General features: G+C 42.2%; 1 protein-coding gene across 1 annotated transcript in view; it reads right to left on the reverse strand.

The window, feature by feature from the left end:
- The window catches only part of EFNB2 (ephrin B2), a gene marked incomplete at both ends in the record, with an annotated part of 40,118 nt that extends 24,557 nt beyond the window's left edge, over window positions 1-15,561 (reverse strand). The window contains one exon of the mRNA XM_079549830.1: window positions 15,434-15,561. Within this exon, the coding sequence (XP_079405956.1) occupies window positions 15,434-15,561 (128 nt within the window). The remainder of the gene's footprint in view (window positions 1-15,433) is intronic.
- Window positions 15,562-23,453: the final 7,892 nt, after the last annotated feature.

Genomic DNA, 23,453 nt, shown 5'->3' on the forward strand with positions numbered 1-23,453 from the left:
TATAAACCCCAAATGCTTTTTTTCCAGATTCAGTCATTGTATAGGACTGATCTCATGCCAGTTTAAATGGATTAAGCGAACAAGAATTCAATGAAAACAGGATCAGTAACTGCTATGGAACAGACAGAAAAACAGGCTTCATCAAAAAAGATTAATGTGGAGTCTTTGTCTCAAAATGAGTAAGGAACTCAGTTAAAAAGAAAGGCACAACTCTTACATGAACTCTGCAAGAAAAATTACCATAGACTTAACACAGTAAAATGATAGAACTGGCTTTATACAGAGACTAACAAATGAAACTTTGAAAACACAAGAGGAGACACTCTAATATTATTAACATTCTTTTAAGTGAGTTTTGGAAGCTGCTTTTCTTTGCTAGTGCATATTATTAAATTATTTTAATACTATAAAAAGGCTTTTACAGAATATATTAAATAGGTATGTTGTTGAATTTCAATAAAATTTAAGAAGTTTAATCTGCTAACCTTTGTTTATATGCAACATTTTTCCAGGCAGTTAATGAAACTAAACCAATGGTTACTTGCATAAAAAGGAATTGAAGAATGGAAGCTAAATGGAATTCAAAGAAATAAATAAACAAATATATTCACATCCCTTAGAATCTTTAATGTTAAGCACCACATTACACAAAGCCAAATTATGAAATACAGTAGCACAGGTTTCTGAAGCTCCGGCTCTTGTGTTTCTCATTTCCATTGGAATGGAGGAGTCTCTACAGGGGGCTCAGCAGCTTCTGTAGTTAACCCCTGCAGAAAGCCCATAAATACACTGAAACAGTTCACTGAAACTGTAACTCGGCTCTATTCTGGGTTTTGCCATACACCATTTTGCCCTTCCCCTTTTTTCACCTCCTCATGGCCCATCTTTTTTTACCTCCCCAGTAGCCCATCTTCTTTCAGGCCCCCTGAGAGAAAGCCTTGCAGTGCCCTGAAAGAAGGAACACTCACGGATTTATTTTCTTTTAAACACCACCCTGGAGACAAAATGGTAAAAACAAAAACAAAACAAAAAAAAAAAAAAAAAAGTGCCACCATTTTGTCTCTCAAGCAGCCACACAAATTGATGCCGCTCTCTGTGCCTTTTCCTGAACCCTCATTGAAGTCAGTTGCAAAACATCCACTGACTCCACTAGGGCATGCTCATGTAACACACTCACAAATGAATGCTTAGCGTCCTGTACAAAAAGGAATATTTAATGTGTTTTCTCAAAATTCTAAACGGACAGAGAACAAAGCATGCATGAAATTTTAGTTGTTTCATTTAGCAATTCGTTATTCTACCCTTTGTAAAATACCACAGGAAAGCATTCAAAATACAGCAAATAATTTTTTATAGGCATAAGAATTTGCTGAGAGTGCATACACTTTTCTCCAAATAAGACTTTTTTTTGCATGGATCTGCAAGATTTGACAGTCAAATTGTACCATCACATCACAGTCCTTAAGGCACAGAGATTGCAGTGTATAGTGGAACACCCACGGACACAATGACTCTTCAAACACATTGGGAAATGCCTCCTTGAACGATGTGTCATGATAACCAAATAACTCCTGTGACTATTGCTGCTGCAGACATATATATGCTCACTTCTACTTTCCATTCAGTGTAAGAGTCACAAATCTAAAGCAGCCTTGTACTTGACAGAGCCCAATACCTGCAACTGTGACAAGTCTGGTGATAACCATACCTACTCCTTCATTTCCCTGTAGATGGAAGGTCACCTGGAGCCTGACACAAGATACATCTTTTTGGAGACTCTTCCATGCCTTGGGCCTTGCTGTACAGCTGAGTTCCTGCTGTTCCTGCTGCCAGAGATGGGCTAGCTTTGCTGGAAAAACACCCTTTTCCTTGCCGCTTGGTTCTCACACACAAAGCAAAAATAAAATGTAAAAATAAAAATAAAAACCACCTAGTTATATAAATAAAATCTTCAGATCATCTTGAGCTTTGCCTATCATCCCTTGACATAAATCCAGGCTGTAAAATTAATGTGCAGTTTTCCTCCTGTAAAAGGAAAGCACATTTTCCTCAGCCTTAAAAACTTCTCTGAGAGCAAACATCTATCTAGTTTTTTTTTGTTTGTTTGTTTCTAGATTATTTGGTTTTTTGTTTGTTTATTTTGTTGTTGTTGTTGCCTGTGGAACAGTCAGTCTATACCAAAGGGACACAAGATCTGGGCTTTTTTTCACAAAGCAGTGCATACTTTAAGGCTTGTAACACTGAAAATTTATACAATTTGATATTTTATCAATGATGGTGAAGGATTTTTTATTAGGTTTTATATTTAACTTTTCTACTTGATCTTCACATAAAGCACTATTATTACCAATTAACTTTTTGTATTACTGTGCATAAAGCAGTTACTGCTTTGCTAGAAGCACATACAGCACTACAGAATTGTGATCTACTTACTAAATCAATGCTGGTTATCACCAAAGAACCCTAATGTGCTTCAGAACAGGCTGCTAATTAAGAGGAGAAAAAAAAGAAGAAAAAAAAAAAGAAAGATGGATAAGACCAACATTTAACTTGTAAGTGTATTAAGTATGTTGTAATATAATTTCATCAGCATTTACAAAAATATGCACCATCACAACAGTGCTGGACTTATTTAACTTCAACAAAGAGGGAATTACTCCTCAAATTGTTGCCTGCTATCTCTCACGTACAAGCATGCAGACACACAAACACACTCTCTCTTTTACTGCAGCTCAGCAGAAACATGCTTTCTACGTAGAGTTTAAAAACTGCAAGTGGCTGCACTGGAGAGCAGAAGCCACTCTGTATAAATGGCTTATTCTGAGGAATTTCTGAAAGAGAAAACACTCAGTAGGTGCACTGTAATTAGTTGCTCTTTCTAGTTACCTCTTGACAAATGATGCATGTGGGTCTGGATGGGAGCCCAACTCTTGACCCATGCCACCACTACACACTTCAGTACTTCAAGCAGAAACCTCTAGCCTCAGCACTCTTTTCATTTTGTTTTTCCAGAAAGGCAGCATTGGTAGTGCACAAAATGAGAACTAGACATGATTAGCAATGTTGGAATTCTTTCAGAAATGCTTCATATAGCTATGCCCTAAATATATCTGAGGGCAGCCTTCCGCCTTCAATTCCTTCCAAATATGTAGCATGTTTCAGGATTAGGTTAAAGGACAGAACATGAACACATAACCTCCGAGCACTGTTCCCACAATGCTTACAGACACACTTTTGCTATATTTGCGAGCCTTTCAAACAGAAAATATTCATGTGATCATTATTCTAGATATAGAAGATTATAAGCCCGTTGAGAAATACAACTTTTACCACAAAAAAAAAGCACCTTTTAAAAAATAAACATTTTTTGGATAGCACTTTACTGCCCCCTTTTGCACTTTAACATTAGAACAGGTTTCAACATATGCATGCTTTTATGAAACACTGTTAAGAAATAGGTTAAGACAACGGCACAGTGTTTATACAGTAAGAGATTATCAGGTACTGCTCTGGGGACATCGTCTACTTACCTGAACTGTAAACAAGTGAAACATCTAGCTTTCATTGTCCCTAATTTTCCATAGAAGACATCGGTAAAGGATGGTTTAAATGACCATTTTCCATTTCAATCTGCATGTACATAGGCAACGGAGAAAGAACTAGTGTTCATTAACACTAGTTGTCCTTCTGTCACAATTTTCTAAAGCACAGATCATCTGCAACTTGAATTTGGTTTTATTCAACAGGAAGAAAAGAATGACAAAGGGCTTTCTAGTCCGAGGCCATTCATGTGTTAGCAATCTCTTAACTGAAAGGATGGGTGTATCCTTCAGAAGAAAACTTCACAAACTGGCAGGCAAGGATATTTTCATGAAAGGTGAAGACAAGAAGCCTAGACATTCAAATACCCTGCAAGCCTACAGGCATAAACCTGTTCTGCAACTCCACACTGCAATTACAGTCAGTGCAGAATTCATGTGTGTCTGTGTGTGTCCACATATATCTACAAAAGATAATAAATCTATAGTCTAGTGGCCAGTTATTTACAAAATACTAATTCATTATGACAGAGCCAGAGGGGGACTCGTCCTACCCTCACCCTCGGCTTCCACTTGACAAAGTCCATGTGCTGCTGCGTACGCTTGTATTTAAACTTAATCCATTTTCCTCTGTCATCCTACAATTACAATACAAGTCACAATAATATTAAATTTCACTGCCTACAGCATTGCACAATTGAACCATTACTGTAATGAAAACTGACTCCCTTTGATATTAACACTGGTGTTTTCTCTCATTTGCTAGCCATGAAATACAGGAAGAGACCAATGTTGTTTTAATTAAAGAATTGTTGTTCAAAATATGCTACTGGGAATATTAAAGTAGTTCTTTACTCTCTCAGCAAAGATAATCAGGTATTTATATGGTTTGGGTTTTTGAAAAAAATAAAAGAAGTCTGTGCCATGGATTCAGCGTAACACAAAACCACTGCTCTACTTGTGCTCACAGAAGCAGGGCATGCCAAACCTAAGAATCATGGCGCTTTGTTGAAAAGATGCAGAGTGGTAGTTAGCATGGAACACAAAGTCAAACCAAACCATGTGTGCTTCTTACAGAAGTCAATGAAGTCTTTGCTGTTAGAAATCTAACAGAGACCAGCTGGCATTTGCCAAAAAAACACTTTTCAAGAAGAGCACTGTAAATCACGGGCTATGGATGGGAGAAATAAACAATGAAAACAGATTGTTCTATTGCTGCGCTGTTCTGCACTCTTCTCCACCATTTTTATTACAGAAACAAATCTTATGTCAGCCACAACACAGGGAAACAAACCAAGGTTTTTGGTCTTCCTCCTCTTGACTACAATTTGTTCACACCTGCACAGTCTTGTCCCAAGACATGCTTCAAGCAAAGTTATAAAAGAGGGCAGGGACTGTCTTGTTTCTTGATGAGACATTAATTATCAGTGATGATATCTCAAATTCAAAGAAAAAAAAAATTCAGCTGCTTTGCAGTTGTTAGAAAAGATATTACTGCATACCATTTGCCTGCATAAGGAAACAGTGGAAGCGGAACAAGTTGTTAAGTCGCAACATTCAGGAAAAGCTAGGCCAAATCAACTACACCATCATAAGACAAAACAAATGCATTTTGGCAAACCTTTGCTTCGCAAAGATTTTCAGAATTTAGCTACAACTCTCTTTATCTCCCAAATTGCATTCTTTTCCTATTTATTAAAAAAATACAGGTCTGGATGGGAAAAAATGACCTTGAGCAAAAAAAAAAAAAACAAACAAATGAGACACCTGCACCTCACATTAAGCCAATATAGGGATCCTATGTTAAATACCAACTTTTTTGAAGTCTGATTTGCAGAAGCAGAACAAAATATATTTGCTGCTGCCACTTCCAAGACAGCAGTAACATCTGAACTACTAAAAATCAGCTTTTGGTCCACTGCAGTGGTGAGCCTCTCAAATTAAGATAAACTGACTGTAGAATGGTATATACACTCCTGCAAAGGTCTAGAGGTGTACTCATCACTAGACTGGAAATCCCTACCCAGCTGGAAAAGGGGGTTCACCAAGCAGCTGGAGACTGCAGGAGCTTCAGCCACTCCATTTGACTCCACTCACTGCTCTGCATTTGGCAAAGTTTTGTCTCAGCCTCTAGCACAGGCAGGTTCACAATAGCCATTTAGGAACCAATGGGTTGCCTTTCAGGGGGTACACCTATACTGGTTTGGGGATCAGCAGATTTGTTCACAGCAAACAGTTGTCTGTAGAAATGCATTAGCATCACACTGAATTGCAAGCAAAAAGGACATAAAACTTGGTACTGGCAGAGCTACTGGTGCAGATACAGACCTGCTCAAGCTGTCCCAGAGAGCAAGAAGGATCATCACCGGCACGGCTGCCCTGACAGCTGGCAAGCTACATGGAAATTAAGAGTCATTCCAAGTGCAGACAGAGCTGTAGCTTCTGACATCACTTTCTGATAGAAAGAAATGTAATGAAGCTTCAGAGAGATGTGTATTTGTTCAACCCCAAAAAACCTTTTCACACTGGCTTTGGTTCAAGACAGCTCATGCTTAAATTCGTCCCGCTTCAGCAAAAATATTCAGCATTCAGCACATGCTCAACATGAGCTCTTCTGAATGAGGAAAGTTTTCTGAGTCAAGCTCTAGGAGCACAGCTCAATCTTATTCACCTTGCTGTCATGCACTGAGAAGATTACAGTGAGCAATAAATTTGTAAGATCTTTTGTTTCTCTCCAAAAACAATGTGAAAACTGTCTGATAAAATAAAAACAAAAGGATCAATGACTACCACCAAAAATCACATATTTTAGAATATTTATCATGCAGACCAGGAGTCTTGTCTTCCAACATGACCTGTTCAGCTAACCCATACATCTTGGAAACAGAGGTTAAACAAAAAAAAAAAAAAGAATTGAAAAAGCTAACAGCCAAGTGTTGTGCAGTGATTAAACTAAACTGCTTCTGAACTAAATTGAAATTAATTAAAAAAGCAACTTTATACGGACAGTGAATGCTATGAGACTGCAAAACCTCCAAAGAAGTCAAGATGTGCCTCACTTCAAATCTACACTTTCATCCCACCAGGTATAGAAACCAACCACTGTTCAGGCAGCAGGTAAGCAGATGGAAATGACCAGCAAAAACGAAAATGCAAAATGATGCACCTCTTGAAGAGTATGAACTGTAGTTATGTGTGCTTTCACCAGCACTTGGTGCATAGGTTCCTTAAACAAACTGCTTCAAACTTGCAGAACATCAAAAGCCAGATGGGCCTTCCTGAATGAATCCACAGGCAAGGAGCCAGGATTCCCGTCTACTGCAGAAATAGGCCTGGACTTGATTTGAGTCTTCTCAGTTCTGACAGCCTGGTGTCTGGCAGATCTCCCAGTTCAAAATAAAATAGCTTTCAATTGCAACTAGGCTTTAACTAATAATAATAATAAATTTTAAATCCCTCTTATTAGCTTTAACATGCACTTCCCTTTACAGAGCATTGTTCACTTTTCCCACCACTGTTTTTGGTATGGGTACCTAAGTAAATACACTGTTCAAATGAAAGCTAACAAAATAGTGAGAAGTAATTTACAGCACCACAGATTTTTCAGGCTAACATATCATTCCAGTATCTAACCTATCCTCCTGTGCAAGGTAAACCATATAATTTCTTGTTTTCATTGATGCACAAAACTTGTTTATTCTTCGAAGAGTACACAGTTCCAAATGCTACTACAGAGAGTTTTGGAAATTCTATTTTAGCCAATAATTGAGACATTTTAAAAGAACACTACAGGCAAAAAAGAAACTTATGCATATGCTCTACATCAGGAATGATTCACCTAGCAACATAATCCTCTATCAGCCTTTATCTTTTTTGGCTTGGGACCCGTGTTTAATACCAGAAGAAAGCACAGACTATTACATCAAAGTTTAAATCAGCTGCATTATAATTATCATGCTGATACCGCAATAAACAGTGGGTGTTGGCTGGCCAGGATTGCCAAAAAAGATAGAGGTCCTGCCCTTATTCGCTGTATTTGACAATGTATATAATCACATCAAAGGAAAGTTCTCTGCATCAGAGCTGGCAGAAAAAAAGGAACCTGGATGTTCTCTTCTTCAAGGAAAACGATAGATTTTGCTTGTTGCATGAAAATTCAAAATTTTGCCTATAATAATAATAGTAATTTTAAAAACCCAAACAATTATACTGTAGAGCCCTTGAAGGCAAATGTAATTCCGAAGTCACTGGAAATATTTTCATGGAGTTGAACAGGAGCTAGACAGAAGCCTTAATCAGGCTTATCAGCTGAAAAGTGAAAATACAAAATCCTTAAAGACATATTCAAATAAGGAATTTAAAATTATTTATTGTTATCCTGTATTTAAGACTGCTTGAAGATTTTTGAGTATCTGGCTAGCCCTGAACATGTATTTATAACAAAAATAACAAAACCATCAACTAATTCAGGCTGAGACTGCAGACATTATTATTTTAAGGAATTTCTATGTGTGCTTTAGCAGTTCAGTTTCGAAGACCTAGTTTACTTGATGGCAGAGGAGCAATGGCAAAACTGTTTTTTGTTCTGCTTCTTGATTTTCATACTTGGCGTTCAGAAATAGACTGAGTGCAAATATGCTTGTTTTCTTACTGCCTCAATGCTTTTTTTACCCCCTCAATTAGGGAAACAAAGTGCAAGTTGCAAAACCTCCATGTTTTAAGTGCATCTCTGAATTGACGTGCAATAGAATAGTGCAAACTGGTTCAGGAAAGTGAAACCTGCAGATTGTTTGGGACACAGCTCAGGCACCCCCAGCACAGGAGGCCCTCCACAAAGGATTACCTACTTCTTTCTGCGCCTTGCTGAACGGACTGAGTCTTATCTTGCACATTTCTGAAATGTGACATGACAGGCAGGTTCGAAAGCTAAATGTTGGATAATGGTTGGCAAACAAAGGACATCGGTTTTTGCATTATTTCTTTAATTACTTTAACCCTTGTTCTAACAGAAAGCATAAGGCCAGAGTAATTCAGCTTCTCTCTTTGTCATTTGCCTGCCATAAATATGCACCAGTCTGCATTTGAAAAGCTGAAGGAGGCCGCAAGCTTGCTGGACATTTATCATGCTCTGTTCCCTGTTAACAAGCAAATACTTTAGCTGAATGGCCCATTAGCAATCATTGTCAAATGCAGAATGCAAGGTGCTTGGATGTGACCGGCCTGTAAATTAGATGAGGGTGCCCCTGCGCTTTGGATAATTTCAGCAAATGAATTGGATCTTTTGATACAGATTTCTGAAGGTTAAGCTGCAAAAGAGGAAACATATCTGAGTACTTCAGACTTACGCCAATCTGTTCGGCTCCCTATATGCACTTGTTTATTTTTCGTTTGCTAAATCACATCGACATCAGCAGCTTGACAGTTTGGATTCTGGAGTTCCCTTTCCAGGCAGAATTGTGAAGCATTCCAGCTTACTATAGGGTAGGATAAGAATGATAAATTCACGCATGTAATTAACATCTTCATTTGAAAAAAAAAAAAAAAAAAAAAAAAGAAACCTGAAAAAGTATCCAAGCCACTGCCAAACAAACAGCATGAATCCCATTTTGCCTAGCTCATCCGAGGCTCATTCTCACTAAAGAAAGACACAACTGTTATTGTAGGCTTGGTGCTTTTTTTCCCTTATGTCTAGACTGCCTAACAAATGCAGAGTACTTTCTTTTTCCCCTCAGTAGACAAATGAGCAGGCAATAAAGTAAATATTTCTCTTTCGAATGGTAACCCCGATTTGCAATGTAATGCTGACTTGAAGTTCTGGGCGTTTATGGTTGCTATTTGGGTAGAAAAGCAAGCCTTAACTACTTGGAAGGCACTTTATGAGAAAAGGCAAGAAAAAAAAACACACAAGCAGCTGCATGGGAGAGGTATTTTACTACCTTTGCAGCTGCAGATCGCTTAAAATAAATGACAAAGCAATGGCTATATTCTGCAGGCTGAACCAAGAAGCTGACAGCAAACTCATCCCAATGACTGGGGATGGGGGGGGGGGGGGGGTGGAGATGCTTATCTCTGTTCATTTCTAGATTTCAGGCAGCCTTTCAGGAGTAAACACCACCTAGAGACTAAGCCAATCAATTCGGTTATCTGCAAGCTTTCCTGATAAATAGGAAAGAATGCTGTTTTTGGCTTTGGCTTCTATTTTTCCTACTACTTTTGTATTTTTGCACAAGAAATGCCTTCATATTACCCGGCTGAGGCAAGGACAACGCAGCGTGTTTGTGCTGCTCTCACGGAGTTTGGGATTGACAGCAAGGCCCAAAACACATCTGAAATCACAAGGTCTCTGTTTTTACGGACAGATAACCCTAGCCCCACCTGTCCATGTGCAAGTGAACGAAGGCAGGCACATGGCTGCTGCCAGGCCAGGCCTCAAGGAACAAGGCTTTCCAAGCCTCATCACCGCAGCCTGCCGCTTCAGCCAGCCCCTTCTCCAGATGGAGCAGCAAAATGAAATCTATCTTTACCATATTATACACCACCAATGAGCAAGAACTGAGCAGCTTTTCTTCGCTGCTTTACCCAGCCCGAGCCACAAGTAGGGCTTTCATACCTCCTAATCCCGCTCCCAAGTTCTGTGAGGCTCTCACATAATGCCCCGCAGCCCCGAGCAAGGCCCTTAGTCTCCAGCACCCCTTTCAGAGACGTGTCATTTCTAACATCAAGCTAATCTATATGTTGCCATGGCATCACCCTTTATCTGCCTTTGCATCTTATGAACTGCATGGATTTACCACATTATTTTTATCTGAAAGACAGAAAATGGTGGTTTTATTGCCATACAATCAGATTACTGCTGCTAGTTTCTCTATGCCTTTTTACCATACTTCAATCAAAAGGGATCAGTTTCTTTATACTCTGCCCTTGATTTACATTACATCTGTAAAGACCTAGTCTGGGTTGTAATCCCCTTATTAACTATGACCAGGGTTGATTTGCCTAAAAATAAAAGCAAATTGTGTCAGACCTTTTCACTTTGTTTTTGATTCGGAACTACAAAATGGATTACACTAAAGAAATCTTCAGAGTTCACACGGCCGGTATAGTGCTGAATTTAAAATGGGAATTAAACAAGTTAAACATGGGAGCTGTGTCAACGGTTTACATTTTCCATCATGGGAGAAAGGCTGAGCTGCGTTTGTCTTTGTGTTCCCCAGCTTTAAGGAGACAATGAAGCCACAGGAGTTTTTCCAAGCTCTTCTGACACCGTGGTCCCTTTGCCATCCTCCCTTCCTCTGCTTTCCAGGCAGCTCCCTCCCAAACTCTGCTCCCCCGCCACTCCCTCCCCCCCTCCACCCCCAGAACCGTGCTCTGCTTGAAAGTTTATAGTTCCATGGCACTGCATATTTTAATCAAAATATTTCAAGCAGTGTAACATTCCTATTTAAGTTTCCACAATGCCTCACAAAGAATGAGCTCATAAGCAAATCCATGTAGATTGTATGATAAATGACCTGAAAAACAGGTTCCTTTATGTCAGCAGTCAAGGCAGGCAGACATTAGGCTCACATGAATAACATTTTAATCACTACTTTTTTTTTTTTTTTCCCCCTCAGAAGAACACTTTCTTCTCATTTGCAATAAGCAATTTCAAGTACTGCAGGTTGTGCGACAGAGGCAGACCAGATCCTTGAAGAAGCTGCTGTGCAGGCCTGCAAGGCCAGTATCTGTGCCAGAACATCACCACCATCACTTCAGGCCCTCCACCACCTTCCCACTGCAGGAATCTCGGATGAATCTGAGACCATCCCAAGTATCACACCTCAAGTAATGAAATCAGGAAGGAGGAAGGGAGGAAAAAAAAAAAAAAAAAAAAAAAAAAAGAGGGAAGGAGGTGTTCTTGTGTGTGGGAAGACAGAACTTTGTGATTCTAGCTTGACTTTTAGTCACTGACTTTCTAAAGGCAATTACTTCATTAAACAAAGTGAAACAATACAGCACAGCTTACAGATAACATACTTTACAATAATTGCTATAAGTCATATAGCAATTATACTGCACATATGAAAGGCTGGAGAAAATAACCAAGTGAAAAAATTTGGCTGCCAGCTCATTCTAAATTCATTTTGCTAACTCACTTGTCTTAATACCTGGCTACAAACACCAGAGATATCAAATGGACTGGAGGCCACCACTCACTGCTTGTATTAGCGTGCCAAGTGTCAACAGCTATGTTTTGGGTACAATTTAGAAGCATGTGTTTAAATCGTTTTAGCCTTCCACTCCTGTTTCTTCAGCTTGAAGCTGCAATTGTTGAGGTTAGAAAGTGCACTCCCATGACATTCGACTCCCAAATAAATTCTTGTCTAGCAAGAGGCTACCAAACATGTTGTGAGATATCGTTTTAGCAAGCTCTTTGTGCTTCGCCGGGCTCACTTGTCCTGTGGAACAAGGACTGTCCATTACCTACAGTTTATCATCCTGACAAAATGTGAGGAATGTGGATGCGAAAGCACTAACAATTCCACCCCTGGTGCTTTCTCCTTTTTTCTCTCTATATTAAAACCGACAAGATTAACCCAAATGCAGACTGCAGAGCATAGTTCAAGGGGCTATTCAATCGGTAGTGAATGTGCATTTGTTTACCTACAAAAATAAGAATTTCAGATACAATGAGAAGCAGACTAGTCTATATGCCGCTGAACAGACCATTTAACAGGGTCATCAATTGTAGTTTATTTTATTGGTTTCTGACATCTGAGCATACATTCAGAGATGGACTGTGAAATATCCCATATATAATTGGTTATCAGAGATAGAGAAAAATAGCTATGTAATCTAACTTACTCAGTGTCAAATGCAGCAGTTCTGAGGATAAGCTACCACATGTTACCAAGGAGAACTGCTTCGCTCACCAACCTACGGCACGAAAGGCATAGCAACACTGAGACAGAAACAATGGGTTCTGAATGAGATTTCTCTGAGGTTTGACTGAAATGCACTCCACAGTGCCATGCTCCATCATACATTTCAGAGGCAGCACTCAGCGCCTGGGAGGTGTAACGGAGGAAATCTATACACATTGTTTATCTTGGCAGAAACGGCAAAGGCAGAAAGTCCCCAATTAAAAACTACCAACAGGAATTAAATGTACAGAATACGTTTTTTCACTGTACTTTCAATATCATGAAATCTACTGTTGTTCAAATGAGAAGTCTGTAACACCTACAAACGCATCTGTAACAATGACACTTAGCCTCCCAAGCTATAAAGTCACAGGTATAATTATCTTGTGTGTGTCACCTAAATACACCTCCTGTGATTGGGCTGAGGCAGTGAAAGCAGAGCTCTGGGAAGGGAGAAAAGCAGGAGAGCAGGGCAGGGAAGTCTGTGTTCAAACAGCTACCGCATGCTCTCAATCCCTGCCACCTGCTAGAAATTACAACCTCTAAACTTCAGTGCAAAACCAATTCAGTTTGTATGTTCACCTTAACCTAAAATTTATTATTTCTTACTTTATATTAACCTGACTAATAACTTCTCCCAGCATTTAATTGCCTACCTGTTCGGCAGATTTATGCACTGAGGCTTTCAATGGAGTTAAATGCATAGCTTCCCTGAATAAATTAACCAGCACTAAAGATAGTTATTATTTTGAGCCTGGAAAGGAGCTTTATTATGCTATGCTGAGATCCATTCAGCAGCTTACTTCTCAAGCAGCTTGAATTCCCTGTGAAGACAACCTGTCTAAGGAGAAATTATTCAGTATCCTTCAGGCAAACAATTGTGACAAGAATTAGTAAGAAATCCTGCTCCAAGAAGTGGAACTGTCTCACCGGCAGCAATATCGGTAATGCATTTGTAAGCTTCCTCAAAGTAGAGGCCTCCGAGTGGCCTATAAATCACTAGCCCCAGCAATTGAAAAGACTAATTTTAATAGTGTACTTCTTCACTGTGGTGATTAAGCCTCAATGAATCACTCAAGAAAACTCAATTACATCAACAGCAGAACCTATTTTTAAGCATGCATTTAAGTTGAAAAAGTAATTAGATATTATCATTAGATCTACCGTTAACAACATTCAAGCCTTAAAAATAAAAATAAATTTAAACATCTTAGAATCCGCCAAATAGAAACACAACTTATATGTGATAAAGGAAACGTATCCCCTGGCTCTGTAAGACGGGTTGAATTCAGCTGCTTTGGATATTTTCATTTCACTGGTGGCCGATAAAAGCTACCACGGTAAGTTGGAAGGAGGAAAGAAAAAAAAAAAAAAAAAAAAAAAAAAAAAAAAAAAGGGAAAGCAGGTTGGAAACGGAACAGCTGCAAAGGCCGGAGCAGCGGCTGTTCTGTATTGGAAGAGTGACCTCTGTAGGAAAACACCGCGTACAGGGCTGAGGAAGCACAGCCTCCCCCTTCCTGCCGGGCTGCGCCCTGAGCACAGCAGGCCCACTCGTGCAGCGCAGCCCGGCCCACAGCTACCACCATAGCGAGCTCAAAGTGTATGGTAAAGCCCGCCGCAAGCCGGGTGGTTGGCCTTATTCTCAGGTGTCCTGCCATATCTTTCCTCAAGCCAAATAAATGCTTTGGCTGCACGCAGCATGGAAGTGCAGAGTCAGAGACCAGAGCTAAACTTTGTTATCTTAACAGGCTTCCCACCTGGTGTATATGTGATGTGGTCATTTGTCACACAGTACTGGGAGTAAGAATGTAGCAGTGAGTAGTCTGCAGTGTTCCTGTCAGTCTCTTTTTTTTTTTTAAAAAAAAAAAAAAAAAAAAGAAAGATTAGAAAACTTATCTGGAAAGAAGTCTCACAGCAAATATTTTACTTACTGCTGATCTCTGCCAGTGTTTTTCAATGAATTTTTTTCCTCCAATAGTGATGGGGAATGATGACAGCAAAGTGAGCCTACTTGGTCAACATAGGCTGCCACTTTGAGCCCAAACTTGGAAACCTTCCCCAAATTTTCAGAGTCTGCCACCCACGCAGGATTAAACCCCAAATCCAGGAAATTCTCCTTTCTTTTCATTTCTGCACAACATTTCCTCCAAAAAGTCCCTCGGGAATACAGACATGTACTCACTGGATTTAATGGGAAATTTAAAATTCAATTAATTCAGTGTATACGGTTTGCTTTTAAATACATATATCATTAAAGATGCAGTATGAGTTAGATGAAATTACTCCAACTCATTTCTGGTGGGAAGCTTCCTATTTCATTACAGACTTTCTCCCTAGCATGGAAAAACGTTGCTAAGGAGCTGCTCATCACCCAAGTTCAAAGGGATTCACCGCTGGAGAAAGCCAACTTTTACTTTGCATACGTCAAAAATGAAAGGGACAAAAGTTCTCTCATCCTGTAGACTCCTCCTCAGAAGAGCGGCCCACTTTCCAAAAAGTTCCTGTTCCCCAAAGCATTCATTATTTCTTATGCTTAAACTCCTATTTTAAGGGTGTGCTTTGATAGCAAAGCTCTGGGAGCGCATGTATTTTTTTGCCTGGATTTGTTAATGAAGAATGACACTAAATGGTTGTGTGATGGGTAATGCTTAGTTCATTACTCACTGCCATGTGCCTTGATACCATCAACTCCACAACCAAATTTAGCCCTGCTATAAGCAGATGGAGCTTCGCTGGGCTCAGCGGGCTGAGCGTGCATCTGCAGACGGAGAAGTTGAAGAGGATCACCCCGCAAGAAGAGGTTCCCTCCCACACCCCGGACGGGGGGGGCGGCCCCGCACGGTTCGGCTCAGGGCCACCGCCCCTCCCAGGTTCCCTCAGCCCCTCCTGGCAGAGCCAGACGACGGGGGTACCCCCCCAACCCCGCTCCCTCCCGGCAGGGCCGAGCCCCTGTACCCCGTCCCCGGACTGCGGAGGAGGGCTGCTACTTACTTGGGGTTGGAGGAATTCCAATAGATGGGGTCTAAAACGATGGACTTGGCCAGCGCAGTTCTCCATAAAACCATGAGGGCTCCCCAGCAGTACTTGCAGGCGGAGGCGTCGCGCCGCCGCGCTGCCATGGTGCCGACGGGCGGCCCCGAGTCCCCCGCCCGGCTCCCCCGCACCTGGCGGCGGGGGCTGCCGCTGTCCCCGGCCGCCGGGACGGGGCGAAAAGGCGAAAAGGACGCGCTGCGGCGGTTTGTCGGAGGCTGGGCGAGAATCGGCACCGATCTACTGAGTCATGTATGCCAGGCGCGTGTGGGCACTCCTTCCGCGGGGTAAAGATCCAGGCCACCTCCGGAGCGACGACGGCAGGAACGAGCAGCACCTCAGTCCTTCCTCCTGCTCGGGATTCCCCGACTGCCTCGGAAGATGCCACTCACACTGCCAACTCCCATTTGGATCCAGTGCGCCGTACACATTCACAGTGTCTAAGGCTCGCGTGAAACGGAGTAGAAATAATAATAATACTAATAATAAAAACAATAATAAAAAGGCGGTGGGAGAAATCAAGAGGTTAGAGCAGTGCCACGATTGAGGCTCCTCCCGCGGATCTCTCTCAGCACTCCCCGCAGCGTGAGGTCCACACGGGTACCGGCCCGCGCTGCTCCGGGCGGCTCGGACGCAGCCGCGAGTCCATAAATCCACTCCTGGAGACGGCACCCGTGCTGCCGGGCAGGCGTATCCGCAACGCTCCGACCCCCGGGGGCTCCGCTGCTGTCCTTGGCGCCAGCACGGACCCCAGAGCAGGGCAAAGGACGATAGCAATAATTAAAAAACAACAAAAAATAATTAGAAGAAGAGGGGGTCGCGGCGTCAAAACCTCCTTTTCTCTCTCCCTTCCCCAAGATCCGCAGTGCGCGCCGCGGCGGCGAGAGGAGGAGAGCCGTACGCGTAGCTCAACACGGAGAAGGTGGAAAAGAAGAAGCGGCGCCCGCCGCCGCCGTTACCACCGCGGCGCCTTCAGCCGCGGCGCCTTCAGCCGCGCCGCCGCCGCTGCGAGCGCTCCACTGCCACCGCGGCGAAGTCCCCGGCGCAGGAGCGCGGCCGGCGGCACAGCGCCGCCGTAGCCATATAAGCGCGGCCCCGCCGCCCCGTCGCCGCCGCTCATAGGGCCGCCGCCGGGCCGCCGCGCTGGTTGGGCGCCGCGCGTGTCACTTAGCGGCGGGGCCGCGGCGGGCGGGGCCGCGACGGGCCGGGCTCAGCGGGCAGGTAACACCCCCCGGCCCAGCGGGCGGCCGACGGGGAAGGGGAGCAGCCGAGAAGCGAAAAAAGGAGCTTAAAAAAAAAAAAAAAAAAAAAAAAAAAAGCAAGCACTAAAACTCATTGCTAAAATTGAGCGCTTTGGAAGCACGCGTCTGTCTGGAGCCGGGGATGGGACAGGGGCTCTCCTTGTCCGCTGCCGGCCGCCCGCTCCCACACGTGGGCTTCCCAAGTCTCTCTGGTTGCGCGGCGACCCGGCGGCCCGGCACTCAGTGGGAATGGGGCCGGAACCGGAGGAACCGGCGGTGACATTCAGAGCTCCGCGCCGGGTTCATGCCCCCGCTGTTTCATGCCCGCCGCTTTCTGCCCTTCCACACTGACAGGGACTGCATTTTCGGATCCGACTTTTTTCAGCCTCTCGCACATCCCGCTAGGCCCTGTTATCTCATGTCACCATTCACTTTACTGATTTTTAAGCCCGGACAGCGCTGGATGCACTCGCCCGGTGGCGGCGGGGGATACCGCCGCTGCCCTGGCTGCGTCCCTGCCTCTCTCGACCCGGCGCCGCTTGCACGGCCCCACAGCTCCCACTAGCGGCAATAGGCGGCCCCTCGGCTGCGCCCCTCGGCCGTGCCCTGGCCGCGAGCCCACGCGGTTCCCCCCGAAAGGAGCCGCGAACTGCGGGTGGCGGTCTCCCATCTAAGCTGAAACCGAACGGACTGCGTTCAGAGCCGCGCGGCGGTGAATAGCCGCTAAGTAGAAGGCCAGAGGGGTTGCAGAATTTCTTCCGGCAGGGATTTCATGCCAAAATAGTATCTACAGAAAAGCTTAAAAGTTAAATCCCAGAAAATAACGGCGCCGCTCCCTCAGTCGTTTCCCTACCGTTTAGTTCAAGTGAGCAAAGAGTGCGCGACAAAGGACTGCAAATAAAGAACCAAATTCGTGTAGTTTTATTCTCAGAGGAAAATCGGCATTCATTTAAAAATCAGCGGGCGAACGTCGCGCAGACGGGCAGGGAGAACGGCTGCAGTTTGCTTTTCGCACCAAACATCGAACGCGTTCTAAGTAAACTGCTTAATTCAATTTGAATTCGCAGGCGGGACGGAATTGCAGAGCCGGAGACGCGCTTTGGTGGGAAAAAGATCCGCTCCCCAGGGCTTAGCGCCCGAGTGGGAGGCACAGATTGCGCGTCGGGGGCCGCCGCGGAGCGAAGCGCTTCGTTATCCGACTGTGAGCAAACGCGCGGCGCGGAGCCCGGCGGGAACCAAGGTAAACACGGAGCCCGATAGTCGCTCCCAACACCACCGAGGTGTAAAGTGGGTTTGCTTCGATTTTGTCACGCTGCTGCTTCTGTTTGTTTGGAAGCAAAAGGTGATGGGCGGTGTTTTGTGAAAGCTGCGAGTAAACGGTGACCTCTAACTCGCCGTATCCTTCCCGTAAATAAACCGGAGGAAATGAAGAGCGCTGGTATTGTCTGAAAATATCCTCCTGCGGCTAAATATATCACTTGACTCCTATTGTCCAGCGGCTAATCATTCTGCGTAAATACAGCTGTTTTCATCCTCACCGTGCTCGCTATAACCCACAATAACAAAACCATCTTGACTTGGGAACCCGGCGAAAAATGGGAACTTATTTCTGGGATATCCTAAGCAGAAACGGTTAAAAAACCCAAAGCGACGCGGCTTCGGGTCCTGCCAGCGGGGCCGAGCTGCGGGTCGGAGCAGGGGAGTGGGAAGCGGGCGGTGCTCGGCTGCCGAGGGCCCGGCGCTCTGCTCCCCGCGGCCCCGCTGCTTCCAAGGGCATAGCCTCGGACAAGGAGACGTGGGAATACGACACGGGAAGGGGATAAAATAATAACTGAAAAATAAATTATAAGGAGGCTTTTTTTTTTTTTTTTTTTTTTTTTAACGCGGGAGGTGACTTCAGAAGTCGAGGAGAAGCGCATTTTGGGATTCGCGGGGAATGTGGTTTCCTGGCAGACTAACTAGAAAGGGACAGGCTTTTGGGGGAGGAAATCCTGTCGGTGCCTTGGGGAGCGATGCCCCACATCCCCTCTAAACCCGGACTGCCCATGCCGGTCGGTGGGCCGCCACGGGCAAGGACCGATAGGCGAGCAAGTGAGAGCCGAGAGCCGAGAGTGGGTGACCTTCAGGGAAAAAGTAACGATAAAAATCAGGGCTCTGTTGTTTGCACTGCTTAAACCTCTATTTCCTTTAGTTCAGCCAGCCTCACGGAAAAGTCGGGTTTATCCAGGAATAATTTGTTTTGGCTTCTTTTTGGCACTGAGGAGGGCGATGCATAAATATTTGCCCTAATCCTAAGAAATCTGTGACAAAATTTGCAGCTAATTTGAACCGGAGCAAGATTGGGCCCGTACCCTGCATTCGCTTTTTTAAGCACATATCAGAAATAACAGCTCATCATTTCCCTGCCCGTGGCAGGGGGATTGAAACTAGATGATCATTACAGTCCTTTTCAACCCAGGCCATTCTATGATTCTATGAAATAAGAATACAGGGGGCAAGAAAATTTTAATGGAAATTTTGAAATCTTGCTTTTCCACAAAAGCCCACCCTCATTTGTAATTACTCAAAAAATTACCAAAAGAAAAGTGGAAAAGACCTAACAAGTATTGCCACATTTGATAGAGATAAATGATTGGGCCATTGCTGCTCCTTCAAAGCTATTTAAACACAGCGTTTATTGGTTGTACAAAAGGCCAAGCGTGCTAGATACTTGAAGAAGCTCCTAAAATACCATTAACACCATAACAATGTATCTTCTGTATTTATGGTAGAGTTAATGTACATCCAGATGTTTCAGTACTTCTCCATGCCTGTTTTATAACTGCAATTTTGGTTAACCATAGCTTTTTAGAAAATGAGCTTGGCTCTTCCTAAATATAGCCTAGAATTGACGCAGCCTTGTAATAAAAATTGGAAAAGAACGTGGTACGTTCTAACCATGCGCTTCAGTTCTCTGATTTATTTTTATATGGACCCTCACTGTCATTTAGTGAAAGTAAGAATTCTTATTTATTTGTGGTCCATAGAGAGACAGGGTGGGAAAGAAAACAGGGACTAAACCTTTACTATGCTACTCCTCTTTTTGTAAGGGTTTATGTTTCCCTTTCCACAGCTGACCACTGAGCCAACACAGCCTAAATGTCAGTGCAGGAAAGATGATAGGAAACATTAGCTTGTTTAGTATGGAAATGTCAGGAGAGATGCAGTACTCCCCAGCTGGCTAACGAAGCGATGGGATGGCAAGAGAGAGAATACCCCTGACATGCATGCATTTGGTGGCACTAGCATGAAAATGAAACAGAGATGTGTGAAAAAATCGTGATTCAGCTCCACTCAGTTCACTCACGGTCCAAAACTATTCGAGCCTGGGCACTGCTACCATGTATGCATCGAAAAGTCTTTGGCAATAAAAAATCACCTGTGCAGTGCAAACTGAACAGTATTTATCAAACCTGAATTTGACTTGAACTTGCACTTAAGACTCTACAAGAGCACGGCTAATCATTTCACTGCCGCTTGCCAAAGTACACAGCCCCAAATACTCTGAGAACACTTAACAAGACGTTTTGTGCAGTTGGAAGCGAATCACAAACAACTCTGAGAGCAGATCTCTCCACATTTGGGGTACACTTAAAGAGCAGCAGAGAAATACTCAGAGAGCACATTAACAGCATCAGAAAGACGGGTGTATGATCCTCCAGACAGCAAAGATGTACACTTCTGTTTTAAAACAAGAGAATGGGTGAAATATTGATACTTTAAGCTAGTACTGGCATATTTTCCTATACGCAGTATGCAGTCAGCAGCTTAAGAGGTATGAGCAACTCAAGTCTCTGACTTGTGAAACTTCTAGGACTCCAGCTCTCCAGTACACCTCACAGCACTCAGCCTTCCACGTTTTTACAAAAATAATAAATGAACACGGGAAGCCCAATGGGCAGTTTAACCTCCAAAGCAACTTCTTTCCGCTATGAAATAGAGCATGGACTATGATACCTTCTGCTGTTTCCTGCATCTGCCAGAAGGATACACTGCCTGATATTAAAATAATTCTCCAGGACCTTTATGATGGTAGGTGAAAAAGAAAAGTAAAATCTCCTCTAGAATCAAGTATGGAAAATGAATACTGCTCAAGGCAGCAACTACTGAAAATGGCTTACTTGCCTCCCTGGAGATGAGAAGGAAAAAAAAAAAACACAAAAAAAACACAACAAAGCTGCTCTAGTAGCCAAAAAATGGAAGTTTAAACTCCAAACTGTAATATAATAACAAATAATCACCTGATACAATTTCTAGCAGCAACTTCAGCAAGTTTTCCAGGTAAGTTAATATCTTAATGCAGACTGACACCCACTCAGGTTAATCATTAGCTAAATATGAGTCTGCATATTAACAGACTTTATATCAGATGTGTATCAAAGGAAAACAAATATATCTGAAGTTCTTATCAAATGTCAATTTAACCATCCCCAAACTGCACCCCTCATATTTCCCTAGAAATCAAAAGCAGCCCTGAAGTCCTACAGTAACTAAAAAACAAAAACAAACACCCTCACCAGAATAATGCAAATATGTAGCTTATCTGCGCCACGTCTGCAGGACACTAACACCTAAAACATTTCCCACCACCTGTACTTCTGTCCACCCCCCAAAACTATCTGTTTGTACCTTTTTTGTTTGTTTGTTTGGGTTTTTTTAGTTGAGTATGAAGAAACACAGGTAGGAAGTTGTGGAATGGATTAGTTCTAACTAAAACATTTTGTCCACACAGTAGTCCTAGAAGTGTGAACAGAAATAACCTTTCAAAGTTTAAGTCTACATGATTTTAAGCAAAAAGAACAAATACTACTTTTTAATGGAAAACCATAGACTTAAAACAAAAATTCCTAACAGCACAGCTGCACGTATAACAACGTAGCTTCTTGCTTTTAGAAGAGGAAACAAAAATGCATAGGTCTGTTTGAGTATCCACTTTTAATATCTTGTTTCTCTTAAGGGAACAGGGGTTGTTTTGTTTTAGAAATACAGGTATCAGTTGAGCTTTAAATACAGCCTGCTCCTGCCAACAGGTCACGTACATGATTTATTTGGTTTCAGCCTTTGTTTTTATGCATTAAGAAACCTTCAACCTCCTTTTGTAATACAATATATAGAGACAAATTTAAGTACAGTTAAAGTGTAGATATTTTACTGTCTTTGCATTTTTCTTGACATAGTGGACAAAGCAATACACATCCATCTGCCCCCAAGCCCAGGTTTCATACAAAGCATGTTGAATGCTGCTGTCAGTGACACACTCAACTTGCTTTACATTTCATTTGGCAAGTCTACAGAAACAGATCCGTAGAGAATATCAGGAATTATTTCCACCTTTATCCAGCAATGCTCAAATGCAGGCAACTACTGATTTCTTTCAATTTTATGTATACTACAGATGTTGCATACTGGTAGGAGAGAAGTTTCAGAGGTGGACAAGCTATAGTAATTCAGGTTCTGGTAGAAGAATTGTATACAAAAAGGGGATTTTTTTTTAATATAATTTTCAATTTGTTGTTTCATTTTTCAAAATATTGGATAACATTCAAGATCTTGCATTTGCAGTCTGCTAAAACAATTTATTTAAACAGAATCTTAGTTTCTGTTTTCCTTTTGGGGAAAAAAAACCTTCAATTTCTAAATCCTTTAGGATCTGATTCATTATACGGTAATGATATTAACTTATAGCAGTACACTATATTATGAGGTAAACTGAAGGGGATTCAATATTTAGGTATTGGTGTAGGTGCAGTAAGCCATACAGCTGTTTAAACATGATAATACAGCTGAAATAAGTATCTGTCAGAAGGAAGAAACACAACAAAACCAACGTTCATGAAAACAGCAGCAGCCATCAAAAACATTCACAACTGCAGGGATTTTTTTACTGTGTGTAATTTTGCACTGTAAGTAGGAGAAGCCACAATAGTTTAAAGCAAAATTAAAAATATACCACTATAGTCTTGCATTTAATAACGTGAATTGTCATTCTTATAGCTGTTTATAGAAGTGTACTAAAAAAATTTACTTAAACATATGAATTTAAGACTTTCACTTTATTCAGCAAATTGGTTTATTTACACAATGGGAACGCTGGTTGAATGCTGTCAATGTAATAAAAACAAATCTAACAGAGACAATACTGAACTCTCCCTATGTATTCATAGCAGAAATGACAAACTATTTCCTTACCTGTATCAGGAACATCAAGCGCAACAATGGGACAGTATCATAGGACACTGATTTAACAATAAGCCACAGAGGTCAAGTAATACCATGGCAATTTACTCATGTATTCACTGACTTTTAAAAAAAATAATTAAGAGTCAGCAATACCCAGTATAAAGTTCCGTCAATTATCAGAGTCAAACTCTGATCAGTAGGTCCGTAAAACCTTATCAGATCATTCGCAATTCACAGTGACCTGATGTGCTTCAGACCACTAGTACAGAAACAAACGTATGAGAACTGTTCTCTAAAAGGCAACAATGATCTGATAAGGGTTTACCTTAATGGAGTTTAAAAAAAAAATTAAGAATTGCAGAGCACAGCCCCTATTAGAACAAGCTAACTTTCCAGATTTTCAAAAAAAAAAAAAAAGACAAAAAAAATTGAGAGAAAAAAAACAAACACTTCAACATGAAGCTACCATACAAAGTTTTTTTTTGTTGGTGGTGTTTTTTTGTTGTTGTTTTGTTTTTTTA

Source organism: Tetrao urogallus, assembly GCF_951394365.1.
Source record: "Tetrao urogallus genome assembly, chromosome: 1".
NCBI classification, from domain to species: Eukaryota; Metazoa; Chordata; class Aves; order Galliformes; family Phasianidae; genus Tetrao; species Tetrao urogallus.